The sequence below is a fragment of the Phascolarctos cinereus genome, unplaced genomic scaffold (assembly GCF_003287225.1).
Source record: "Phascolarctos cinereus isolate Bilbo 61053 unplaced genomic scaffold, phaCin_HiC Scaffold_5;HRSCAF=322, whole genome shotgun sequence".
Classification (NCBI taxonomy): Eukaryota; Metazoa; Chordata; class Mammalia; order Diprotodontia; family Phascolarctidae; genus Phascolarctos; species Phascolarctos cinereus.
The window spans coordinates 27,629,787-27,655,766 of NW_027555958.1; the positions used below are offsets into that span (position 1 = coordinate 27,629,787).

Below are 25,980 nucleotides of genomic sequence, written 5' to 3' on the forward strand. Positions count from 1 at the left end.
TCCTTCCTTTTGTTCCTTGGTCACTAGAAGGAAGATGAGCCTGAAGTCTGAACGCAGAGGGATTCACGTGGACCAGTCGGAGCTCTTGTGCAAGAAAGGATGTGGTTATTATGGCAACTCGGCATGGCAGGGCTTCTGCTCCAAGTGCTGGAGGGAAGAGTATCAGAAGGCCCGGCAGCGGCAGATTCAGGAGGACTGGGAGCTAGCTGAACGGTGAGGGACGGCTCTCTACCGCTGGGGGTGGGGGTGGGGGGCGGCATGTGCTTCTTTCCCTGGGAGCCATCCTCTTCCTGCTCCTGTGTATTGGATTGTCAGCAGATTTCCTTGTTGGGGCCAATGGAGGCAGGAGTTGATGACTATGGAGCACTTAACGATATTCTAGAAATTATAGACTGTCTGAGCTGGCAGGGATCCTACTGATCATTACATTCAAGCCCCTCATTTTACAGATGTTGAAGCTGAGGCCCAGGGAAGTGAATGGATTTGCCCTAAGTTCCAACAGGTATTATGTGGCAGAGGAGGATTTGAACTCGGTTCCTTTGATTTTCAGTTCAGTGCTTTTTCTGCTCCCCTCTGCTGTCTGTTGTGTTCCTGTGCATGAGTCCTGTTGGAGTAGCTACACTAGAATCCCTCTGAAAGCAAACACTTATGCTCATCATATCCTGATAATCGATGACCAATGTATATTTTTGGTTAATCTATAAATTAATCAAGAAATACGATTGGTTGTTCTGAGGTATAGAACCTTTAATCCAGAAACAGAGCCTTACCTGAAAAATGATATAGATAATCCAAAGCGGTTTGTATTCCCCAGTAATGGGATTGTGATAAAATTTGACAGGAGGGAACACCTCCAAACTGGGCAGGTGGATGGATGGATGGATGGTTAGAGCATGTGTGACAGTCACTCAGCTAAGTGCTGGAGATGCAAATAAAAGCAAGTAAGGCGGCACCTGCCCTTACACTGATATTCTAACAGGGGAAACACCTAGAAGGGGAGCGGGAAGGGGTGAAGTGGAGGGACACTCAGTGCTGTGCTAGAGATGACCAGGAAGTGCTTTGAAGACCTGAAACTGAGCTAGAGAAGGCCAAAGGTAGCCAGCAGAGGCTGGGGCAGGGTCGGGGGGAGGGACTCCCAGGGCACAGAGCAATTTTCTGGTGGCAGAGAGCAGATTTCAAGTAGAGGTGATAGCTGGACATGTCTGAGAAACAGTAGTGGTTTATGTCCATAAATTTGTCAGAAATGCTTGTTGGGGCAACCTCTTCCTTGGCACTACATCCTAAGCATCTTCAGGCTGTTGCCCCAGGGTCCCAGATGGCCCTGGAGGCTCTCTACTGACTTCTAAGAGTGAAGCAGATTTCAGGCATTTACTGTGTGTCCTGGGATAGAGGCATAAACTGCACTTCCTATCCCTAAACATTTTGTATTCTAATTAAGGAAATGAGACCAATTCAATTAAACAAATGTTTCCCAAGCCCCTGCTGCCTTGGGAGCACCTTGCTGGATGTTGGGGATACAGAGGCACCACTCATTGTATATGGACCAGAGGGCAGCCTGTTAGTGGGGGTGGGGGGAAGGGTTGTTGTGGTAGGAGAACTGTCTTTCCCAGACCTTTTGGGTAGATTTAGCATCTGGTTCTCAAACTCTGGCTCCTCCCCAGATCATTGAGTTCAGAGGAAATCCTCTTAGACACACGGGAAACCCCTTTCCCTGGAATGTTTTGGTGAACATCCCAACTTAGCCACGGCTGTCTCCCTGCAGGCTGCAGAGGGAGGAAGAAGAAGCCTTTGCTAGCAGTCAGAGCAGCCAAGGGGCTCAGGCCCTTACCTTTTCTAAATTTGAGGGAAAGAAAACCAACGAGAAGAGTCGCAAGGTGACCACAGTGAAGAAGTTCTTCAGCGCCTCCTCTCGAGGTGGCCCCAAGAAAGGTAACTGTCCCCCACTCCTCTGTCTGCATGGGCTGGAGGGCAGGGGGGAAGCCTTGGGACAGCCCTGCCAAGCCAGTCCTCACGCTGATGGGTAGTTTATTTAGAAGTTGTACCTCATGGGGCATAACATTCCAAGGAGGGAAAATCACCAGAAGAATGGGGATGGAGTAATCTGTATGTAATCCTTGCACACACGGCCTCGAGCCTTCCTTGGTTGTTTTCTCAGATCTTATCATGGTCTCCCTTTACAGTTTCTCCCTTTGTACGTGACTCATCAGAGGGCTCTGTCCCCAGGCTCCCTTTCCCAGGACCGAGCTAATTTCTCCAGACCACGTCAGCAGATCTGTGGGGTCTCTATTGCCACTGTACAAGCCCCCTGGAGCTAGAAAGCATGCCTTACTTGAAGGGATCCCAGAGGGGAGCTGGTCCTGTCAGAGGAAGTTCTAAGATTGGGAGCTGGTGGGAATCTCTGCCTAGAATTGTGGAATGACCTCTGAGGTCACCAGACAAGTGAGCCCGAGGGCCTGAAGCTCTGCTAGAAAGACTCCCTGTCTTTGGGGCCAAGGAGTTCCTGATGAAGGGGAGTGTGGGGCAGTTACTGGGGTATTCCTAAGGTTGTATTCCTGACTTATTATTTCTGAGTAGCTGTTCGCTTCTGAGCAGCCCACTTCAAGAAGGTTTTCCATTCTTAGAACCCTAGGGGAGAGTCTGGAGTCTAGTCATGGTCTGTCCTGAGGGCAAGGGAGTGAATGAAATACCTCCTTAGGTCCTGGGTGTCAGGGAGCCTGTTGCTATTTTTCTCATTAAGAGGAAAATTCACTTTGAACTAAAACATGGCCTGTTTTAAAAGCCCATCCTCCGTATGATTCGAATGCCTATCACTCGCCTGGTTTCCTGACTTTTATTCCAGGTGATGTATTGGTGATCTGTAGAAGGGAATCTATATCTCCAGTGTCTGAGTGAAGAACGTGTTCGGAATGTGATTCACAAAAGTTTGCATTTCTGATAGACTGAGTCAATGGGATGGGCACAGCTCCCACAGCCCTGGTGGACATGTAGTATATTACTAAAGCTGAGGGACTAAGCCCTCTCTCTGGAGTAATTTTGTCTACTCTGGGAGAAAACCTCCCAGTCTTGAGAATGGGTGACATCAGGCTATGTTGTGTAAGCCAGGTAAGGAGGTGATGGCCACAGGGTTTGAGACAAGTTTAAGGGATCTTGGACTTTCCGAGCCAGGAGAGGGCTTTGGGATCATCTGGGAAACTCCATTTTACAGAGCAGAAGATGGAGCCTCAGAGAAGCTCGATGTGTTGGTCATTAGGAATGGACCTGCTGGGATTTGAACCCGGAGCTCTTGGGCCCACATGCTCTCACCAAACTGCCACTAGAGTGTGTCTGATGTAGAAATCCACACATGCAGCTCCAGGCTTGGAGTCTGCTATTTTGCTGACCATGTGTCTGGGCTGTCCTCTGGGATTTAAAAACAGTGCATGGTAAAGGACTTTTAGGAAGCATGTGAAGTATGTTATGTAAAGAGCACAGAGCTTGCTAGCTTTCTTTCTTTCTTTCTTTTAAATTAAACTCCTCCTGGTGCTTTTGATCTTGAAGCTTTTGCATGGAATACATATCTTTTTTGTTTATAAATGAGAGTCTTCTACTTCCGCGTCTTTATAGAAAGCTGGAATGAGAGAAGACATCTTAGAAATCATGTTTTTCAAAAGGATTTTTGTGTGTATTTCAACACAAAAAGGGGCTTCTTTGGGCCTGCATCAGTTGGGATGCTTGCCAATTCTGACGCACAGCACAGCACCCTGACCTGGTCTGGCTGCCTTGGCCAGGCTCTTGGGGAGCTGTTGGAGCCGCTGAGCCTGGCACAGCCCCAGGCACCTTGCACATGTCCTGGCTTCCTCCTTTTCATTCGCCCATCGCTTGCTTGTCTCGCTTTTGGTGTTTTTCTTGCTCCTGCATTGATTTCAGTGGCTCAAGAGAAAACTCTTAAGCAAGGACAGCTTGGCAGGGAGCGAAACGCTGATAACCTGCTCAGGAACTTGAAGGAGATTTTCACTCCCGTCTGGGAGCTGGCCTCGCCTTCTGAAGGTAACCTTGCTCGGGACCGCCTGGCGCTGTCTGCTTAGATTGAGTAAGCTCACTTAGTTGACTCTGCAGTCTGCAAACTGAGGTTGTGCCAGCTCTGACTCCTGCAACTGGTGGGGGGGGGATTTCCCAAACCACACCTCAATACTTTCTTTAGGTGTCTCTTTAAACTCAGTTGCTTTAGATCTCAAAAGCTGTCAGTACAAAGAACTTTACATATGCCCAGTGTGATTTGATAATTTAATAAGCTTATTGGATATGTAAAAACAGTGCTCCAAAGCCCTTTTCTTCAGGACTGAAATCTTCCATTTCTGGTTGTGTTTTTACACAGACACACACACACACATATCTTTTTTTTTTTTTAAAGAATTCTGCATGGCTTGAAGATATGCATGTGGGCTTTCTCTGTTCTGTGGCTAAACAACTCTGAAATATGTATGCATGGGAATGTCAATATCACATGTTAGAAATGACCAAATTATGCCTTTGGGTGTGGGTTAACTCAGGAAAATCATAAGGGGAAAATGTCTAAATGTGAGTGAGATGGGAGGTCTAAAAGTCCCATTGAAAAACCTGAAAGCTCTCTCTTTGCACACTTGTGCACAAGCGCCTGGGTGAAAGTACCTAGTTGGTATCAGGAACGTGGGCAGCGTGCAGCTGTGGCTGCTGAGGCCTCCTGGAACCCGGATCCCTGCAGTGGCACAACCCTAGTTGCAAACTCGAAAGCTTCTGTCCTTGCTCTGACATCCTCTTCTCGCACAGAGAGGTCTCGCTGGGAAATCAGGAGTAGCAGTGGGGCGGGGCACTAGACTAGCCCTGGCCTGGCTTGTCCTCGTCACGTGGGGCCTTTCCTCCTGTCCCCTTCTCCTGGCTCCTCCCTAGCTTAGCCTTTCTCAGCCCTTGGGTGGGATGGGCCTATTGGAGGGGCCCTCTCAGACTTGCTTTGAGCTTCCATGTATAGCATAGCGCTGTGTCCACACCAGCAGCCCAGTCAGTGTTTGTGGATGGGGTTTGAATTTGAAAAGACTGCAGGATTCTTCTATTGGATTTTCTAATCCTGGGAATGGGATACTTAAAACTTCAGAGGAGCTGCTGCAGTGTAGGTGCTGCTCTCCCCTAGCGCCCACAGGATTCTTTTCAGTGGCCAACTGGCAGGTAGTTTCCACTACAGCCCTAGGCACAATTGCAGAATGAGTGTTTCTGGTCTCTTTTCTCTCCCATCTTCTTATGGACTCGTTCTCCCTTTCTGCTACAAGGCCACAACTGGGCCATCCCCCTCCCAAGTTCCCTCTGTTCCGTATTTTGTTCTATGACTTCCCTTCCCCATCCTCCAATCAAAATTCTCATTCCTTTAGGGAAAGATGACCTCAGTTGGAAGGGAAAAAATTGACTAAACAATTTTAGAATAATTCACACTAAGGTACCAATGACTGGCTAACCACCGTAGGAGGTATTTGCATTTAAAAAGTAAAATGTGTTAATTCAAAATATCCTCAAACTGGGGAAGCGTTTGGGGAGATAGAGGTCCTGTAGCCCTACGACTTGGACTTTGTAGGCAGCTTAATGAATATGTATTGAATTTGAATATTTTCGCCGTCTGGTGCCTGCCATCATCCCCTTATGCAGCGATCCCAGAAGGAACAGTGGTCAGCAGCTTGACATCTCACTTCTGAAAAGTTGCCACTTGTTCTGCGTAGCCATCTCATTTGAGCCCTCACAAAAGCCCTAGGAGCTGGGTACTTTAAATTTCATTCTCGCCATTCTGTGGAGGAGCCCGAGAAGAAATGACTTGGCCAAGATCACTTGGCCGATGGGTCTCAGGTTTGGGTTTTCCTTGCCTCTGTCTCTTCCTAAGTTACTTGAATTCTCTGAGCCTCAGTTTCTTCATCTCTAAAATGAGAGAGTGGGGCTTCCTGATGTTTAAGATCTCTTCCTGCTATGACTTTGGTTCTCAGATTACTTCTGCGGTGTGTTGTGTTGGAAGGAAACTTAAATTCTTAAGCTCATAAGATTCTTTCAGGCTTTTCAGGGAGGTCAGAAAAATCACTTTTCAAAAGAGAATGTGCCATTTACCTTTTTACTATCAAATTGTGATTTAAAATCACATGAAATTTTGTTCTAAGTCAAATTGAAAGATAGCCATAAAAACACGCTTTCTTTCTGCTGTATTTTCTACTACCTGGGAAAACCTAGCCCTGTTGCTTTAACATGAGAAAGATTAAAGATGACATGAGCTAGTGCGGTATCATCTTAATTGCCAGTTAATACCCTATCAGGGGAGAGGTAGATTTCTCAATTTGATAGCTCCACTTATTAGAGTGTATCCTCCTCCAGCTAGCCGGCACGTGATTCCTTCATTGAATAAATTAATCACTCTAATTGGGATATTGAGTTTTATTATCTTAAACCTTTATTGAGTTTAGTCATATGAGTTTTATGCATAAAAGATGTTAATACTGAGACAGTTGGGTAATACTGAGATAGAGTAAGTTGATTTTGTTTCTTCTGTTTCCTTCATGAGTTTATTATTTTTCTTCCTGGATAAGAGAGACTCCTAAGCTTGCTGGTGGGTGTCCCTAGTTACCAGGAATGATTGTTCCTCTACATTTGGAGTGGGGTGGAAGCTGCAGAATTCCATTGGGAAGGCTCGCAAGGCCCAGCAAGATCCGGCAAGCTGAGATTTGGGCAAGAGGGAGTCCTTTTTCTTTGGAAGAGCTCTAACTTTCCCTTTGTCCATGTCTGCCACCACAAAATCAGTCCTTTTTCTGCATGTGGAAGTGGATTTGTTTTGTGGGGTGGGAAAGGGAAGCGGTTGATGTTTGGAATGGGCTGATTGGAGAATGTTTTCCATCCTTCCCAGCCCCTCAGTCTCTCTTTATGCTCCATTACGTTTGTGTACATCAGTCATTGAATGGAGCTGACAGGCAGACTGAGAGGTGGGTGAGCTCATTTGAGAATTCCCTGGTTCAAATCTAGTTTCTTCCTTCCTGCCAGGAATGGGGTGGGGTGGGATGGGTAGTGGGTATTGAGAGAGGCCAGGGTGGCCCAGCCGAGTCCTTGTGCACATGTGCCCACTATCAGTTTGCCCCTTGACTATTTTGTGAGCTCCTGTTTTTTGAACCCTCGGTGGCATTTCAGTGTGAGTGATGGAAGGCACCAGGCAGAGCATCCCAGTGATCCCAGCAGCGAGCAGCACAAGGGTGGTTCGCCCAGAGTGGGGCTGGAGCCGCAAACCTTGTCCTTGGGTCTGAACACTCCACAGTGTGCTTTCACAAAGAGAGGTGGTCGCTACTTGTTTGGGGCAGCTCAGCTTGGTTTAGACAAGCTGTCTTATGTGTAGATGTAAAGCAGGCTGAATTCCATTTTAACCCGGGTCATAAATAACTCCAGTGGCTTAAGTTGCAGACTTTAAACCATGACTCGCATGGGTTGTTTTACTTGATGAGCCTGACGATGTTTGCTCTTCCTGCAGAGATTCCAGAGGCAAAAGCTGCAGGCCCTTCCATAAACCGGCAGGCCAGCCTGGAGACAGACAGGGCGTCCACGGAGTTCATAGAATTTCTCAAGACCTTCCACAGAACAGGCCAGGAGATCTATAAGCAGACCAAGAGCTTTTTGGAAGTCATGCATCACAAAAGGGTAGGTGGCCGGCAGTCACAATAGGGCACGCTGAATGTTGGAACTGAAAGGTACCTCATCTTCCAGAGGAGGAAACTTGGGCGGGTGAAGGTGCCCAAGGCAGAGAGAGAGCCGGGGCCCTGCTGTTCTCTCTCACACCCTCCCCAGCCTGCGTCTAGAGTTCATCTGGGTCCCACGTGAGCATGGGTTACCCAGCAGTGCGGTCACTGGGCCGAGGTGCGTCCACAGCAGGTTCCAGACAGACCTTTGTCGTCTGTGCTCCCATGGCCCTTCCATCAGGTCCTCGGAGCCTGTGACGATCCTAGTCGGCAGGCCAGGAGCAAAAAAGTGATGTTTCCTTTATAGACTTCTTTGCATTGTGCTGATTGGGAACCCTGGCGGAACAGGCGGCTCACACTTTGGTCTAGATCTCCGAAGGCCTTGAGAGCTCATTCGGCCCAGAAGAAGAAGTGGCTGAGGCCCAGAGAAGGGACTTGAACCCAAGCAAGCTCCCAGGGTGCCAGGGGTGGGGCAAGGAGGTGCGCGTGTGGCCACTCTGCTGCCCAGCCTAGTTTGGGATGCCCAGGGTGCCTAGGCCTGGAATGCTGTGCCCTTGGGGCTCGTCTCCAGGGCTGCCTCCCTGCCTCCTTCCCTCTGAAGGCTGCTCCAGTTTCTATGCCCCCCCCCTTTTGTCTCTGTATTCATTGTTCACGGAGCCCGTATTTATCTGTACACGTGGCGTTGTCCCCTCCCTTTAGTGTCTGCCTCCCTGCACCTGGCAGGTATCTGGCACTCAGGAAGCACTGAACAAATAGCTGTTCAGTTTTTCCACGTGGCCCTTGGCATCTCTCTCTGCCCAGTGAACAGGCAGTGATCTGGCTCCATGAGCTGTGTTTGATCAGACGGCGCCGCCTCGGTTTACCTCCCGTTAGCCGGCTATCAGCAAGCTGGTGCCTGCCTCCACTGTGGCTGACGTTTCCTCCATCTTCCTTTGTAGTTATTGAGTTTAGGGGAGGGGCCTCTGGGAGAAAACTGGTTGGGGGAGGGGGTAGGCAGGAGGAGGATCTGGGCATTTGTGCTGGCCGGAGGTGAGTTACAGAGGATGCTTTGGTGTGTGCCTGCCTTTTCTGGAGTATTCCTGCCCTAGCTTTGAAGGCAGTGGTTCCCCTTGGCATCTGTCCAAAGCCATGAGGCAGTGGCTGTCACAGGAAGCCACTATGCACAGACTCCCTGACCAGCAAGCTCTGCTCTCCTCTCACGTGGCCACATCTGTTTCTGGAGACGGCGTCAAGAGGACGGCTCAGGTCGGTTCTGCCGCTGTCAGGGACTTCTTTGCCTTCTCAGACTAGAGGTCGTGGTTATTGGAGGCCATGCGGCCGACCTGGTCTGATTGTGTCTCATCTGAACTCTTTCGTAGGAGCTGAGTATCGAGGAGCAGTCAGAAGGCGTGCAGGATTTTTACCAGAATGTAGCCGAGAGACTGCAGACTCGGGGGAAAGGTAACAGACCCACTTCTGGCTCTGTCCTCCCACGTTAGCTGGCACCGGCGGGGTCAGCATCTGCTGAGTGCCATGGCGGCAGCCAAAAGCTCTTCTTCCCGCTCCCACAGAAGCTGCTGTCGCTCCTGGGGTCGGTCCTGGGGCATCACCCCATGAACTTTGTCTAGGACAGCCGCATTTATCACCTGATCGTAGTAAACAGGTGGAAGGGAAATGAATTGATCACAAAGCAATTCATATGGCTATGACATCTGTCGAGTTAGTGTGTACTTAGAACACGTGCTGGTCTCTCAAGCAGGCACACATTCTGGACCTTTGCCCCAGGGAGATGAGAGGAGGAGCCCAGGCTCAGTGCAGGCATTTCTTTTGCCGGCTGTGATGTTTCTCTTAAGCAGGGGGCGTAGCTCCCTACATTGAATTCTGGGCTATTGATAGGGGTTTGAGTGTACCCTCAGACCAGACTCTGTATCCTATGTTCACCTCTTTCTAAACCCACAAATCAAAACAGGCCAAGCCAGGAAGAGAATCACCCTAAAAATCAGTATTAAGAGCTCATGTCATTTCAAGAAGGAAAGCGCACATATGTGTGTGTGGGCATGTGTGTGTGCACATGTTTACTTCATTTTACTTGCAAGGTGTATGACTGCCAGACTTCTTCATCTTTCATATTATTCTACGGTTACACCAGGTTGGTGATAAGGTGGCGTTTTTTAGCTACTGAGGGAAGCTAACAAAAAGGCCTCGGCTTGCCCCGGGGATTCCTAATAGATGTGCACATGTGTGTTTCCCAGTGCCCCCAGAGAAGATGGAGAAGGTGATGGATCAGATCGAGAAGTACGTCATGACGCGCCTGTACAAGTATGTGTTTTGTCCAGAAACCACCGATGACGAGAAGAAAGATCTGGCCGTTCAGAAGCGGATCAGGTGGGCGTCTTCTTATTCTGGCCTGAGGAAAAAGCTGAGGTGGGGGAGGGAACTGAGCCTCTGAGAATGACCTGGAGTCAAGAGGGGAAGTGCGAAGCAGCAGACTCTGCTTCCCCTGCCCTGGTTCACTGTAAGCGAAGACTTTTGTAGCTTCATATCGAAGGCCTTCTGAAGTAAAATCACAGCCGTGATGGAAGTCTAAAGGTAGGGGCAGGGGCGTGACACTCTCCTAGGAGTAAGGTGTCTTGGTCTTTCTTTCCAGTGTCTTAACCCCAACTCCCAGAAATCTCCCTCTAATGTCAGGCCTCCACTGCACCCCTGAAAACTTAGAATGGAGAGAGGCCATCAAGTCCACAATCCGTGCACTTGTTTGTGAAGCACTGTGATCATTGCATTCCAGCATAGCTAGTTTTCTTAGTAATCCCATGGATTTTACTTTACCCATTAAAACCGCTATTCTGAGAAGAGGTCCCCAGGCTTCACTGTACTGATTGCTGAAGGAGTCTGTGGCTCCAAAGAGATGAAGCGCCTCTGGTTTGGCCCGACTTCATCATTTTATAGAGGAGGAATCCAGGCCCCCAAAGCCCCAAGAGTGTTCCTCATGTTGGCACGCTGCTGGGGGGAGGCAGGACTGGCTTTAGAATCCATGTTTTCTGCGTGCTGGGCCTGTGTTCTTTCAGTTAACTGTGATAAGCCCAGTGTTAGCACACCTGTCAGCCTCCTCTGGGATAATTTCATTTCATCTTGTTCACATTTGTTATTGTTGTTGGTGGACTTGGTGTTTTAAGTACCCTGGTGGGAATACCAGTTGGTCAGATAACAAATAATTATTGAGCATATACACTGTGCAAGACTCTGGGTTCGTTCCTGGATTTCCTAATTAGACAGGTTAGCACCTTACTTTTCCTTAACTGAAGCAACTGGCAAGCTCAGTTGCCCACATAGATACTTGAGAAATTTCTTGATTGGCATGGCAAATTCCCATTAATTTCTTTCTTTTTATAGAGCCTTGCACTGGGTTACTCCACAAATGCTTTGTGTCCCTGTTAATGAAGAAATCCCAGAAGTCTCTGATATGGTAGTAAAAGCCATTACAGGTCAGTGCGAGATCTAAGGGTTGGCTTGTTGGGGAAGGACGGCCTCTTTTAGGCTCTTGTTGTAGGGCTAGAGTAATTCCCGTTCTTCCTTATGGGGAGTGAGGCCCGAGACTGGAATGTGGTGAGGCTGATGTGCTGGAGGTCCCTGACCACTGGAAGGCACGCCCCTGAGTCCCAGTCGTCAGTGCCTGAGGTGCCTACTTCTTTCTTGTCCATTGAACTTAACACCTGGTAAATGTGGGTTCTCAAGACTTGGTGCCATGATCAGGGCACTCAGGCTGCTCAGCCCCACCTAATGTGGGCTGGTGTTCCCAGGGAGCACGCACACGGCAGCAAGGTCGTCTTCACAAGTGCAGACGCTGCTCCTTGCTCTTGTCAGGAGGATGTGCGTGTGGCGTCCTTTTTCCAGTAGCAGTTACTGGTTGTGATAAGCCATCCCTGTCTTTCTCAGTCCTTTTGGTGGTGCCCTTTGTGGCAGCAAAGCAGAAATTGCCCCCTAAGCGCAGCCAACAAAACCACGTAGGGACTGAGCCCATGATCCTGGCTTCCCTGCTGGTACCACGCTCCACACCACCGAGTTCACCAATCCAGACCAGCCTTCCAAAAGTCACCAAGGCCTCTTCTTTTTCTGTTGTTTGTTACATATTGAAATAAATTATTCATGTTTGTTGAATTTAAGTTCATAGTAGAAAGAAAGAAAAAAACACTTTAAGTTCTATTTTAAGTGTTTAGAGACAGCACAGTGACATACCTACTCCACCAGGCTCTTTGCCAGTTTGGATCTGAATGGCTTGATTGCTGAAAAAGGATTTTTATTTTGTGGTTGGATTCTGTTCTCAAATGCAGACCACTCTGCTTTATGTAGTAGCTGTGTGGGAGGGAGCACATGTAAATTGAATAGTCATCCAATACAATGTGAGTGTAACCCAGCTGGCTTTCAGACTTTGATCTATGGAGAGGATGTCATTTCCCCTTTGTCAGGGGGGCGTGTGCTTTGGATTCTGAGCATCGGATGTGTTAGAAGGGCTCCTTAGGTAAAGGAATCCCCTTAACAACGAGGAGCTTTCACCGGCAATTAATTCTTTTAGAGCAAAGGATTATCTCCTGACTTTTCTAGATTTTCACTCACTGGGTTTTGTTTAAAGTGGGGTGAGCTTGGGACAAGATGTAAATCCTATGGGAATCTCTTGATTGGAGGCAACCTCTTTTCTACTCTGTAGACATTATTGAGATGGATTCCAAGCGTGTCCCCCGAGACAAGCTGGCCTGCATCACCAAATGCAGCAAACACATCTTCAATGCTATTAAGATCACCAAGAATGAGCCAGCATCCGCTGATGACTTCCTACCTACCCTCATCTATATTGTCCTGAAGGGCAACCCGCCACGCCTTCAGTCCAACATCCAGTATATCACTCGTTTCTGTAATCCCAGCCGATTGATGACTGGGGAGGATGGCTACTACTTTACCAACTTGGTAGGTGTCTGGCTCGTGTTTCTCTCAGTGTGATAGCCCGGGTCGGGCCCTTAGTCTGGTTGAGAGGTCCGCCAGAGGACCCCCTTGAGCTGGGAGGAAACCCTCCACACTTCTTACGGGGAGGTCACAACCCAGGCCTCTCTTGACCAGTAGTTTACCGTAAACTCGATGATAGAGATTTCCACCGCCGCCATCGACACCTCCTCATCCACTGTTTAGCCAGAGCTCATGAGGTTGGTGATGTTTAGTCCCCATAGCTTGGCAAGGGTGCAGAGTAGGGCCAGCCTCACTCACTGCTACCTCATTCGGTGCATTTCATAGGAGCCATTAAATTAGGCCATGCTTCTTGAGTTAAGGGGGCCATGTTCCAACAACAGTAGGGCAAATCTTGGACCACAGTTTAGGGAAAATTGGGGTTAATTTTTTTATGCTCTTCCTCAAGGTGACAATTTGAGCAGAGATTTTGCTTGAAGAACAAAACTAAATAATATCCCAATTGAGAATTAGGAAGAGGTGAGCTTGTTTTCCACTACTGAGAGCCTCATTGTTTGGGTTATTACTGATTCTGAGAAGGACGATTCCCATCTCTGTTTTTTATATATATATATATATATACATATATATATATATATATATATAATATATAATATATATATATATACATATATGCATATATATGTATATATACATATATGCATATATATATGTATATATATATGTGTGTGTGTGTGTATATATATATATATATATATATATAAAAAATCATATTATCTATAACAGGGCTTCTTAAACTTTTTTTTTTTAGGCAGTTGGGGTTAAGTGACTTGCCCAGGGTCACACAGCTAGTAAGTGTCAAGTGTTTGGTCTAAGGCCGGATTTGAACTCAGGTCCTCCTGACTTCAGGGCCAGTGGTCTATCCACTACGCCACTTAGTTACCCCAGGGCTTCTTAAACTTTTTCCACTTGCTTCCCTGCCGTTCAGTGCTTCCCCATGAGGTCGCCACCCACAGCTTAAGAAGCGCTGATCTATAATATACATTGTGTCATCTTATTTTATACATGTGTATATATACACTACTGGCACATATAGGTGATTAAAAAACAGGAAGGGCTGCGGCAGGGAGGGCTGGGGGCCACGCGTCCTTAGGGCACGTACCAAAATGTCGGTCTTGGGGTCCCATGCTCAGCTGGCCTTGGCAAAGCAGGTGGTTCTGTTTCCTTCTCAGCCTTTGGCTCTTGGGACTGCAGTCTGCAAAAGGAGAATGGGCTGGGATGGAATCTGATCATTCCCTGTCTTCTCTTGAGTTTCACCTACGCCGGTTTCTTTAAAATGGGAATGAAAATGTATACTGCATTCCACTGACAATAGGCAGCTCTCATCTGTGCGTGGACAGTGGTGGTTCAGAGGTCTGATCCTCACCCGGTAGGGTTAGAGTCTGGGGGGAGGAAGAGAAAACCAGGGAATTCTGCAGGACTTGGAGGTTAGGAGGCTAAGGCTGGCGCTGGGAGTCTCCTAGGAACAGAGGACCGAGATTCTTGAGGAAGGGAGGAGCTGAGCAGGACTTCTTAGATACTGCAGATATCTACTCAGCATTGACCCCTCTAAAGGGCCCTATTCCAGGCCGTGGGGGTACAAAGGCTGCTTTCTCTGACTTTGAAGAGCTTGTACATTTTAGATGAAGAGAAGATCTGTGGCCATGGGGTCATTAAATAATTATGCGAAGCAATTGGTATTTGATGGGTAGAAGAGGAAAATTCTAAAGGTGAAAGGAATGGTGGTCGGGTGCCTGGAGACAAGCAAGAGAGCCCGAGATGAACTGAAAGAGAAGGCAAGACAGCTAGGTGGCGCCACAGTGCGGAGAGCGCCGGGCTTGGAGTCAGGAAGACCCGAGTTCAAATGTGGCTTCAGGCACTTGACATTTACTAGTTGTGTGACCGTGGGCAAGTCACTTCACTCTATTTGCCTCAAAAAATAAAAATTTTAAAAAAAGAAAGAGAAGGCAGTTCTGTGGATGTAGATGGGAGTGGGATGGGATGGTGAGCCCTTAGTTGGTGAAGCACCTGGGTGGGGGGGGCAGCCCTGGTGCCCTCACTGGTCTGAGCCCCTCCGCTGGCTCCCCTCAGCCCGTTGTATCGCAGACTAGCGGTAAGTATTGTCACGTGTGCAAAGCCTTGAAGAGCTGCTTGTCGGGCAGGTAAGGGTCCAGGCAGGGGTTTTTCAGAGAATAAGCCCTTCCGTTTCCTATCATCATGGAGCCCCCTCACTGCAGCCTTCTCCCTCCCTCATGTCACAGAGCAGACCCCACATCAGAGGGGGTTCTGACTCGCCACTTGGGCTCATGGTCACTCTCTCTCTCTCACTCACTCTCTCTCTCTCTCTCTCTCACTCTCACTCTCACTCTCTCTCCTTTCACAGTGCTGTGCGGTGGCTTTCATTGAGAAACTGGATGCTCAGTCTTTGAATTTAAGTCAGGAGGACTTTGACCGCTACATGTCGGGCCAGACCTCTCCCAAGAAGCAGGAGTCTGAGCCCTGGGCTCCCGATGCCTGCCTCGGGGTGAAACAGATGTATAAGAACTTAGATCTCCTCTCTCAGCTGAATGAGCGACAAGAAAGGCTCATGAGCCAGGCCAAGAAGCTTGAAAAAGACCTCATCGACTGGACTGATGGAATTGCCAAGGAGGTTCAGGATATTGTGGAGAAATATCCCCTGGACCTCAAGCCCCCTAGCCAACCTTTAGCAGCCATTGACTCAGAGAATGTCGAAAATGACAAACTGCCCCCGCCCCTGCAGCCACAGGTCTATGCAGGATGATGCCCCTTTACCCAGGAAGTGTTGGCTAGGACCTAGACCCGAGTTAGGCTGTACGACTCACTTCCTGCTGATTGGAGGGCAGCGGAGAAGAAGGACATACTTAGGGTTAAGGAAGTACATTTTTAAGGTACAGTTGGGGGGGCAGGTTAATGTGTAATAAATACTATTTATTTTAGTTATTAAAGTAGGTTCTTATGAGGCTTTTGTGTATTTTTTTAACTGAACCTGCCTTTTCTACACAAAGCCATTGTCATTTTTAAGAAACACTAGCATCGTTAACAGATTTTTCTTACTGCTTCCTCCCAGGCATGCACTATGATTTAGTTTTGGTTAAATCATTACTTTAAATGTAAGAGGACTAGGGCAAGGTCACATATGTTCAAGAGAGAACCTAATGGTACTACTGTGTCCCCATGTTTGAGATTATTTTGTAATTATAAAGATGGAAAATATATTGATGAGTAAATATGTAGAATTGTAAATATGTAAAGAAAATTGGTACTTCTGCTGTGCATGGCAATGTGTGAGTTTCTGTTCTTCATGCAAAATGATGTATGATTGTCTGCCTCTTTAACACCCCCCGATCACTTTTTGTTGAGCCCCCTTCAGTGAGTCTGGCAGAGTTGAGACGTTCAGCTGTCCAGGATTGGTTTGTTTTAGTAGCACACTGCATGCGCTGACTTTGTAATTCTGTCAGCCAGGACTAGGACCTTATCAAGGCATGGATTGTCTTCTCCTGACATCATTGCACTGTTTGTTAGGTAGCCCATCAAAAACCTTGAGCCACGCTGTTGCCCTGCCCTTTAGACGAGCCCCTCTTTGTGTGAGTCTCCTTTGCTCAGGGCAGCTGAGGAGTGGAGGCAGTAGGCCCCGGGCTTGGGTTACCATGGTGAATGGTGTGGGGATGGGGATGGCAGGGGGGCACAATAATGCGGATCGGTAGATGTTAAGGGTGCCTCTGGCCCAGGGCAGACATGGTCACGATCTCAGCCTGCACAGAACACTTCCATTGTCACACTTATTGAGCCAGACTTGTCATCTGGGCCTGGGTGTTGTTATTGTGGACTGACCAAGACGGCTGACCTGCACTCCGTGTTCTGTGAATGACAAAGCAAAGACCTCACCCTCTGTGTCATCAACTACATGAACCACCGCATGGCACATTCCAGGCACTGTGTGTCTCAGCCTGGCAGTTTTGCTGTTTTGTGAAACTCTGTGAGGCCTCCATGGGACGGAGGCCTGTACTCCAGTGGGATGTTTTGTCTTCTCAATCCTTCTCCGGAGTAAGTCTCAGCAGGACTCCTCTGTGTACCTGTAACATCCACCATGCTCTCTGAAGGCAGCCTTCTGGAGCGATGCCATGTCACACTATCATTAGGAAAGGCTCCCTTATTCTCCCACAGACTCTCTAACTAGCACAACTTGGTGTGCCCTGCAGTGACTTCAGGCCCCTGTGGGGATGTGTCCGTTCTCCCTGCCACTTTATTTACTTGTAGAAGCTGCCCCCCGATGCAGAGATTGTCCCAACGAGGACTGGTCCCCATAAGTGCTCCAGTAGATGAAGCAGGTAATTCAGTGGCTGAGTAGCTTTTAGTTAATCTGTGACCCAGGTGACTCTTTGGAAGGGGCCTCTTTTCCTTTAGGGTGTTCATTTCCTCACGTTCTCTAGGTGCTAATCCAGGTACACGCAGTCTCACTTTCCCACAAATGTACAAAACTTCTTACTGCTGTACACTGCTTTTGTGGAATAAAAATATGGACATCACCCTCTCATGAAGGCTGAATTCTTTCAGTGTCTTGCCTGTCAACAAAATGGGTTGTGACATGGATTCATTTCACTTACATCTGTCCTTGGTCAGATAGAGGAGCCCCTGCTCTCTGTTCAGGCCAACATTTTTGTCTTGTACCTAACCCTGTACTCGGATATTGGCAGAATGCTGCTATGATTGCAACGGCCTCCTAACCGCATTCCTGGCTTCTGCTTTCTCCCCTTTCCAATCCATCTTCCATAAAGTGGCCACAATAATCTTCCCACAGCACCAGTCTGACCAGACCATTCCCCTGCTCAAACACTTTCTGTGGCCTCCTGTTGCCTCTAGGATAAAATACAGTTTCCTTCTGTTCGCATTTCAAGCTCTTCCCGATGTGGCTTCAGTCTCACCTTCTTAGGCTTATTTCATGTTAATTCCCTTCCCCAACTCCACATCCCAGGTTAACTTGATTCTGTCTCTTGCCCCGTGCCTTTGTCTAGCAGGGGTGGGGAACCTACGTGTGGCCTCCTTTTATTAAAGGGATTTGTTCTGTGAAGTTTGGATTCATTCAGAGGGTCACAGGTTCCCCACTCCTGGGCTGTCCTCCCTGGTGGGAACGCTCTCCTTCCTCATCTCTGCCTCTTAGAAAGACTCCTTAAGCTTCCTTCGAGGCTTACCCCAGATGCCACCTCTTAGAGGAAGCCTTTCTTAATACCCCAAGACACTGAATTGGTTTGGAGACAGGTGGCATGTTTGCAGACTAGCACCTTGAATAGGTTTCTGTTAGTATAGTGCCTGGCACACAGTAGGTGCTTAATAAATGATGATTGATTACATAATCTATAACCAACAAATGTGCGTCACTCCTGTGATTCACATGCTCTTTTCAAAAGATAGCCATTTAGGGACTGTGTATCCTGGGGCAGCGATCAATCCTGTAGTAAGAGACACACCACCCAAAGTGGTCACTCTGCATGGAGACGCACAGCGATTCTGATGGTACAGAGTATTTCAAGAGAAGTTTGTTTTTGAAAGGAATCCACCCGTGAAAGCGGTTGCCCGGGAATGCCATCATTGTTGTCAAAACAATAAGAATCAACCGTCGTTACTTAATCAAAGTCTTATGAAATAAGAAGAAACCTAGTTCCCTGTATTTGGAGGGCAGCCAGAGGCTGGCAAGCCTCATCAGAAGCAAGTAAAGGGACCCAGCCTTTAATATGTATATATATTACGCAGACCCTACCACTGTGACGGCACTGGCTGGCGTTGAGGGCGCTGTCTAGGACCTGTGACCGGTGTTGTGTGGACGCTGGGTGCAGCCGGCTGCACATTTGGGCTACTTAGTCCTGATTGAGCTCTCAGGACAGCAAGGCAGTCCTTTCACTCCTCCCTTCTCTGTTGTGCTCTCCAGACCTCTTTTCTTTTCAAGCCCCCCATACCCTCCGTCTGAATTAAGTCCACACTTCATGCTTTGCTGAGGAAATAGAGGCGATGGGCACCCTCTTCTCCCCTTGTCTATACCTCAACATTTCTTCACATACAGCATCCTCCATTTTCTCCATTACTCCAGTATTTGATGAAGTGATCTCTTTGCCAAGGCCAGATCCTCTGCATGCACCCTTGTGGTCTCATCCCCTCTAATCTTTTCCAGCAAATTGCACCCGCTGTCCCTAATCATCCTCTCTAATCTTCCCCATTTACTGACTTCAAACATGCCCAGGTCTCCCCCATCTTGAAAAAGCTCACTAGACTCTACCATTCTTAATAGCTTAAGGCTGTTGACCTATACTTCTTCTCCCTTTCGTGGCCATACTCCTAGGAAAAAATTGTCCAGTGTGCTTTACCTCTACTTCCTTATCCCCTCCTCTCTTCCTAACCTTTTGCAGTCTGCCTTCTGACCTTATCACTCAACTGAAACTTCCCTGTCCAAAATTGCCAATGATTTCCTAATTGCCACATCTGATGGCCTTTTTTTTTTCAGCCTTCATCCATCTGTACAGCATTTGCTACTCTTGCCGCCCCTCTTCTCCTGTGTTCTCTCTAGGTTTTCCTGGCACTGCCCTCTGGCTCTTCGACATGTCTCTAACCACTCTTGCATCCCCTTTGCTGGATGGTCATCCTTGTCAAACCCACTGATTATTGGTGAACCCCAAGGCTCTGTCCTAGGCCCTCTTCTTTCTCTCTATGTCCTTCTCATCAGCTGCCATAGATTTTATTGTCATCTTCCACAGGTGACTTCCCAGGTCTACAGATCCATCCTAACCTCTTTCTTGAACACTAATCACACATCTCCAGCTGCCTACTGGACATTGCAAACTGGGTGCCCTGCAGGAATCTCAAATGCAGCACATCCAAATCTGAACTCAGTCTTCTTTCCCTCAACACCCATCCCTCTTCCAAATCTCCCTATTTCTGTCAAGGGGACTGTTATTCTTCCAGTCACCCAGGGTCACACCATCATCCTCAACTCTTCCCTCTCCTTTGGCCCCGTGTATCTAATCAGTTACAAAACCTTGTTTCTCCCTCCACGACATTTCTCACATCTCTCCCCTTCTCCCCACTCACAACAGCCACCACCTTAGTCCCGGCCTCATTGCCTTTGACCTGGGCTATTTCAGTAGCTACTTAGGTGGTTTCCCTGTTTCAAGTCTTACCTTCTCTCTAATCCATTGGAGGACTGGACAGGCTCAAGTGATTTTCCTTAAGTACAGATCAGATGGGGTCACTCTCCAACCTAAAAAACTTCAGTAGTTCTCTATTGCCTTTGGGATCAAATAGAAATCCTCTGGCTTTTAAAGCCCAAACCTACTTTTCCAACTGTGTTATCTGTTGTTCCTCTTCCTGCAGATAGGTGGTCCAGTGGGTAGAGTGCTGGGCCGAGAGTTAGGAAGACCTGTGTTCCAATCCTGCTTTAGACACTGGCTTTGTGACCCTGAGCAAGTCATAACCTCTCTCTGCCCCGATTTCCTCAACCGTAAAACAAGGATGATAACAGCACTTACTTCCCAGGGTTGTGGTTGTGAGGATCAAACGAGACATTTGTAAAGTGCTTAGCACACAGTGCCGGGCACATAGTAGGTGCTTAATAAATGCTTGTTTGCATCTTTCCTGTCCTCTGTGGTCCAGCATAACCGACCTTCTTGCTGCTTCTAACACATGGCTCCCCATTTCTTGTCTCCATCCCCTCGCAGTGGCCATTTCCCATGCCTCTGTTGTGAGTGTTCCACACCTGTTTCATAGAATCCCTTGCTTCCTTCAAAACTCACTTCCAATGTCACCTCCAACATGAAGCCTTTCTGATTGCCCCCAAGCTACTAGTGCCTTCCCCCTCCAAGTACCTGGCATTTCTTTTGTATATACTTATCTAAATACATGTCTCCCCTCTTGGAATGTACCCTTCTTTAAGGTAAAGAGGATTTCATTTTTAAACTCTGCATCCCCATTGGGCAGCTCACTTCATGGCATACAGTAGTCACTTAATAAATGCTTACTGTTTGATCGATTGACCTCTACAACACTCATTGCAGTAAAAAAAAATGTTTTTTAAAAAGTTTCTCTGAGACAAGTCCGTTTGTAAGGTGGGAACCAAAAACACCAGTCGTTCACTGCAGCTCAGTTGATCAAAAGGGTTAGGCTGAGTGACCTCCAGGATTCCTTTGGGGTCTCGAATTCTAGAGCTGGGCGGGATACAAAGGGCCAGAAGACAATCTCTGGCCTCTAGGAGCTGATACTCTAGAGAGGAATGCAAATCATTCAAGAAATCATAGAAAATAATAACAACACATGTTCCAAGGCAGTGTTGGCTAATCACTAAATGAAAGGTCTGCACGATACCTACAGTGAGTTACGGGGAGAGCTCAGACTGCTCCAGAAAGCTGCCTGGGGGAGGCGAGATTTGAGCTTAGCCTTCAAAAGAGGTGGGATCTAGAGGGGGACAGAACATTCCAGGAAGGAGGCAGTTGTCCAGCCACTGGACAGCAGAACCCTTGACCTTAGAGGTCATCCAATCCAACTCTCATTTACAGAGGAAGAAAAGGAGGCCACAGACATCATCAATAGCCAAGCCAGGATTTGAACCTACAGCCTCTGCATCATAAAACACACCTCAGCTCTTAGTTATTTAGGTCATAAAATTAGAGTATTTTTGACCATGGCCTCTGAGTCCTTGGATTAACAGCCTGGTCTTCAGGTACAGACAATTCAGTGTCCAGTTCATCAATGTATATGGGCTGTTACATTTTTGTCCTGGGATAGTTATGAAAGCTGCTACATCAAATCTGATTTCATCATTATGTAAAATTAATTTACTGAGTTTTACTATGTCCACTCCGCACACATGATCTAAAAGATGATTGTTTCCATTACAAAAATACCTTCTCTTTGTAGATACTTCCCCCTGAGGTGTATTGCCATGGGTTGGAAAAAATAAAATGACCACCAAAAAAAATCTGACTTTTTTTAACCTTTGTGTAGACATTTTAAATCAGATGCCCCTTTAAATCAAAACTAGGCTAATGCATTTCAGATGGGAGTTTATCATTAACTTACCTTCCTGGATCAGAAAGACTGGCAGAACAAGGTAAGTTAAAACTATAGTGACCAGGCAGCCTTGCCCAGAGAAGATGGATTGGAAATAAAGATGAGGCATCTCTTGAATGAATGTGTGTGGGGGGGGCTTATAAAGTTGGATTGATGGGTAACTTTTTTTTTAATATTAATTTATTTTTAGTTTTCAACATTCACTTCTATAAGCTTTTGAGTTTTAAATTTTTCTCCCCTCCCTCCCCACCCTCCTCCCCAAGACAGCTGATATAGGCTTTTCATATGCATTCCTATTAAACATATTTTCCCATTAGTCATATTGTAAAGAAGAATTAGAACCAACAGGAGGAACCACAAGAAAGAGGACACAAAACAAAACAGCAGTGGGGAAAAAAATAAAAGAGCAAATAGTATGCTTTGATCTGCATTCAAACTCCATAGTTCTTTCTTTGGATGTGGATAACATTTTCCATCATAAGTCTTTTGGAATTGTCTCAGATCCTTGCATTGCTGAGAAGAGCTAAGTCTGTCAAAGTCAGTCATTGCACAGTGTGGCTGTTACTATGTACAGTGTTCTTCTGGTTCTGCTCATTTCACTCGGCATCAGTCCATCCAAGTCTTTCCAGGTTTTTCTGAAGTCCACTCGCTCATCATTTCTTATAGCACAACAGTATTCCATGACATTCACATACCACAACTTGTTCAGCCATTCCCCAGATGATGGGCATCCCCTCAATTTCCAATTCTTTGCCACCACAGAAAGAGCTGCTATAAATATTTTTGTACATGTGGGTCTTTTCCCCATTTGTATGATCTCTTTGGGATATAGCCCTAGAAGTGCTATTGCTGGGCCCTTCAGGTATAGCTGATGGGTAACTTTTCAAGGACATTTACACGACCTTACCCTCTTCCCTGCAAAAGAAACCTAGGTGGTAGGATGGGATATAGATTAGCTCCCTGGAGGACCAAGGCTTCAGACTTATTCAGAATGACTAGAGCTCTTTGAAAGGCAGGATGGGAGGGGCAGCTAGGTGGTACAGCAGATAGTGCACCGGCCCTGGAGTCAGAAGGACTTGAGTTCAAATCTGGCCTCAGACCAAACACTTGACACTTACTTAGCTGTGTGACCCTGGGCAAGTCACTTAACCCCACTGCCTAAACAAGGGGGGAAAAAAAAAAGGAAGTCAGAATGGGAACAGGAAATAAATTCTTTTGAGAGAGAGGTGGATAAAAGAAGCTACAAAGCCTCCAAAACATGTTTAAAGGGTCAGAGGGAAATGAAGGGGGTGGAAAGAGTCTGTCTTCTTCAGTTACTGAGGAGAATGAGGCCTTACCTACCTTTCCATCAATCCAGTCAACCACAGGTATTTTTTAGTCAACCAATCAATCAATACTTTTTAAATGCCTATCATGTTCTAGGTGCTGGAGGTACAAAGACAAAAGAACTGAAAAGTACTTACTATGTACCAGACCCAGTCTCTGTCCTCCAGAATCCTATATTCTGTCAGGGAAAACAAGATGTACACATATAAGGCAATACAAAAGGCATATAAAGTAATTGGGGGTAGGGCAAGGGTTTGGGTAAGTGAAGGGATGGTGGAGGAGGTTCTTCAAAAGAATCAAAATGGCAGACACCCCAAAGAGAATCCTAACAGAGCTAACATTTGTCTAGTACTTTCAGGTTTGCAAAAGGTTTTGCATACACATTATTATCTCCTTTGATCCTTACAACTCTCGAAGGTAGGTATGATAATGGCTATTATTCCTATTGCCCAGATAAAGAAACTGAGCTCAGCAAGGTTAAATGATTTGCCCTGGCTCACACAGCTAGTAAGTGACCACAGTAACCTAGGATTTGACACACCCAAAGATCCAAGCTTTCGGGGGGAAGAACTCACCATTCGACAAAAATTGCTGAGAAAACTGGAAAGCAGTTTGGCAGAAACTAGGCACCAAACAACATTTCACACCATATACCAAGATAAGATCTAAATGGATAAAGGATTTAGACATAAAGGATGATATCACGAATCGGGGGAGCATTCACTTCTCTCCCTTTTGCCCCCATTAAATTGCTCAGATTCTTAACATCTGGCCAGCTTATCAATACAAACGCACAGGCTCTTAAAATCCCTCACTTCTATTGGCAAAACAATAAACCTTGTCTCTGACTGAAAGAAGGCTTGAGTGGTTGGAGTCTGTGGAGGCAAGACTCTCACCTTTTGCCCTTGAATTTTGGGGTTCCCAGCACCCTCTAGACCTTAATAGTTTCAAGGCATCCCCAGCATGTGCTGCTTACTTTTTTTTTTTTTAGGCAATTGGAGTTAAGTGACTTGCCCAGGGTCACACACCTAGTTAAGTGTCAAATGCCTGGTCTGAGACCACATTTGAACTCAGGTCCTCCTGACTCCAGGGCCTATGCTCTATCCACTGCACCAACCTAGCTGCCCCTCAGTGTTCACTTTTATACAACTTTGAGTTCTAAAATTCCTCCCCTCAAGAGGGCATGCAATCTGATATAGACTATACATGTACAATCATATTAAACATATTTCCACGTTAGTCATGTTGTGAAAGAAGAATCAGAACAAAAGGGAAAAACCACAAGAATGAAAAAAAGAAAATAGTACGCTTCGATCTGCATTCAGACCCCACAGTTCTTTTTTTCCTTGATAATTACTTTATTTTTATTTTTCAACAGTCACTTCCATAAGATTTTGAGTTCTAAATTTTCTTCCCCTCTCTCCTCCCCCCTCCCCAAGACAATGCGTACTCTGATAGAGGCTCTACATATATTCATGTTAAGCATATTGTAAAGAACAATTAGAACTAATGGGAGGAACCTGGAGAATGAAGCAATAAAACAAAACAACAAAGGAAAAGGAGAGCAAATAAAAGAGAAAATAGTACGCTTACATCTGCATTCAGACCCCATAGCTGTTTCTCTGGATGTGGATAGCACAGAAAAGGCATCTCTTGAAGGGTGAGGGGGGGAGGGGGACATATTAAAGTCGGATTGACGGGACCACTTTTCAAGGATGTGTCCATTACTTGGGGCAGTCAATCAATAAACATTTATGAAGGGCCTTCTATGTGCCAGGCACTGTGCTAAGTTGCTGCCCTCAAGTAGCTTACAATCTAAGGGGAGCGTATAAACGAGGTCTATACAGGATCAGCAGGAAATGATGGACAGAGGAAGGCCCTGGAATGAAGAGGCCTTGGGGAAGGCTTCTTGTAGAAGGTGGGGTTTTAGTTGGGGCCGGAAGGAAGTCAGGGAATTTCCCTGCTCTCTCCAAAAGACACTTGGGAGGTGGGGCAGAGGGAAGGTGCCCATCTCCAGCCGGGTTGGACTTCTCTCCCCGACTCCAATGACATCACCGGCTTGGTCCAAAACAAACAAGCCAGGGGTGGCTAGGTGGCGCAGTGAATAGAGCTCTGGCCTTGGAGTCAGGAGGACTCGAGTTCAGATCCAAACACTTAACACTTACTAGCTGTGTGACCCTGGGCAAGTCACTTAACCCTGATTGCCTCACACACACAAAAAAGCAAAACCAAAATAAAAACAAGCCAAACCTGTTGGGCCCAGAGCCGGTAGCCAGAGGAAGGTCTCCAGTGGGAAGGCATGGATGGGAAAGCATTGTCCAGAAAGAGGGACAAGCTTCTATTAAGCACCTACTGTGTGCCAGCCATGTCACCAAGTGCTTTACAAATGTCTCATTTGAGCCTTGCAACCACCCTGGGACAGTACCCGGCACACAGCAGGTGCTTAATGCATGCTTCTTTTCTTCCCTTTCCCACCTATTTCAGTCGATCCTCCAAACAATCCTCCGGGGTGGGCGCCGTTAGCAGCCTCACTTCCCAGAGCAGGGAGCGAGTCGAGCGTCTTCTACACGAGCCGCACAGCCAGTGAGCGGGCTTGTTTTTCAGAGCTCGTCATGTAACTGATTTATTGGCCACGAACAGCCGTCTTCTTCTACCGAGAACGTGAAATCCACAACGTCTCTAGCAACCCACGCTTTTTAAAAGCCGGGGATGAAAGGACAAAGAAACACCACACAGCAAACGGCTAGCGACTTTGAACCTGGGTTTCTCTCTCAACCGTCTTTGGCACTCGGCTGCCCGGGAAGAGCCCCGGCCTTGGCCTGTCAAGACTCCACTCACTTACCACGGCGCTCTGTGGCACCCTTCCGTCTCAGTTTCCTCATCTGTAAAATGGGCATAATCACAGCGCCGC

At 47.1% G+C, this 25,980-nt stretch overlaps 1 protein-coding gene across 6 annotated transcripts in view; it reads left to right on the forward strand.

The window, feature by feature from the left end:
• The window catches only part of RABGEF1 (RAB guanine nucleotide exchange factor 1), a 42,787-nt gene extending 25,569 nt beyond the window's left edge, over window positions 1-17,218 (forward strand). For 3 of the 6 annotated variants that reach the window (XM_078154733.1, XM_021007054.2, XM_021007052.2), the window contains exons 2-9: window positions 28-213; window positions 1,763-1,929; window positions 7,496-7,662; window positions 9,059-9,140; window positions 9,932-10,064; window positions 11,070-11,161; window positions 12,382-12,638; window positions 15,055-17,218. In XM_078154733.1, the coding sequence (XP_078010859.1) occupies window positions 35-213; window positions 1,763-1,929; window positions 7,496-7,662; window positions 9,059-9,140; window positions 9,932-10,064; window positions 11,070-11,161; window positions 12,382-12,638; window positions 15,055-15,453 (1,476 nt within the window). In that variant the 5' untranslated portion in view covers window positions 28-34 and the 3' untranslated portion in view covers window positions 15,454-17,218. Of the gene's footprint in view, window positions 1-27; window positions 214-449; window positions 503-1,762; window positions 1,930-3,906; window positions 4,027-7,495; window positions 7,663-8,149; window positions 8,946-9,058; window positions 9,141-9,931; window positions 10,065-11,069; window positions 11,162-12,381; window positions 12,639-15,054 lie in introns of those variants that run through there. The other 3 variants (XM_078154735.1, XM_078154734.1, XM_021007053.2) reach the window with 3 other exon arrangements.
• The last annotated feature ends 8,762 nt before the right edge of the window (window positions 17,219-25,980 follow it).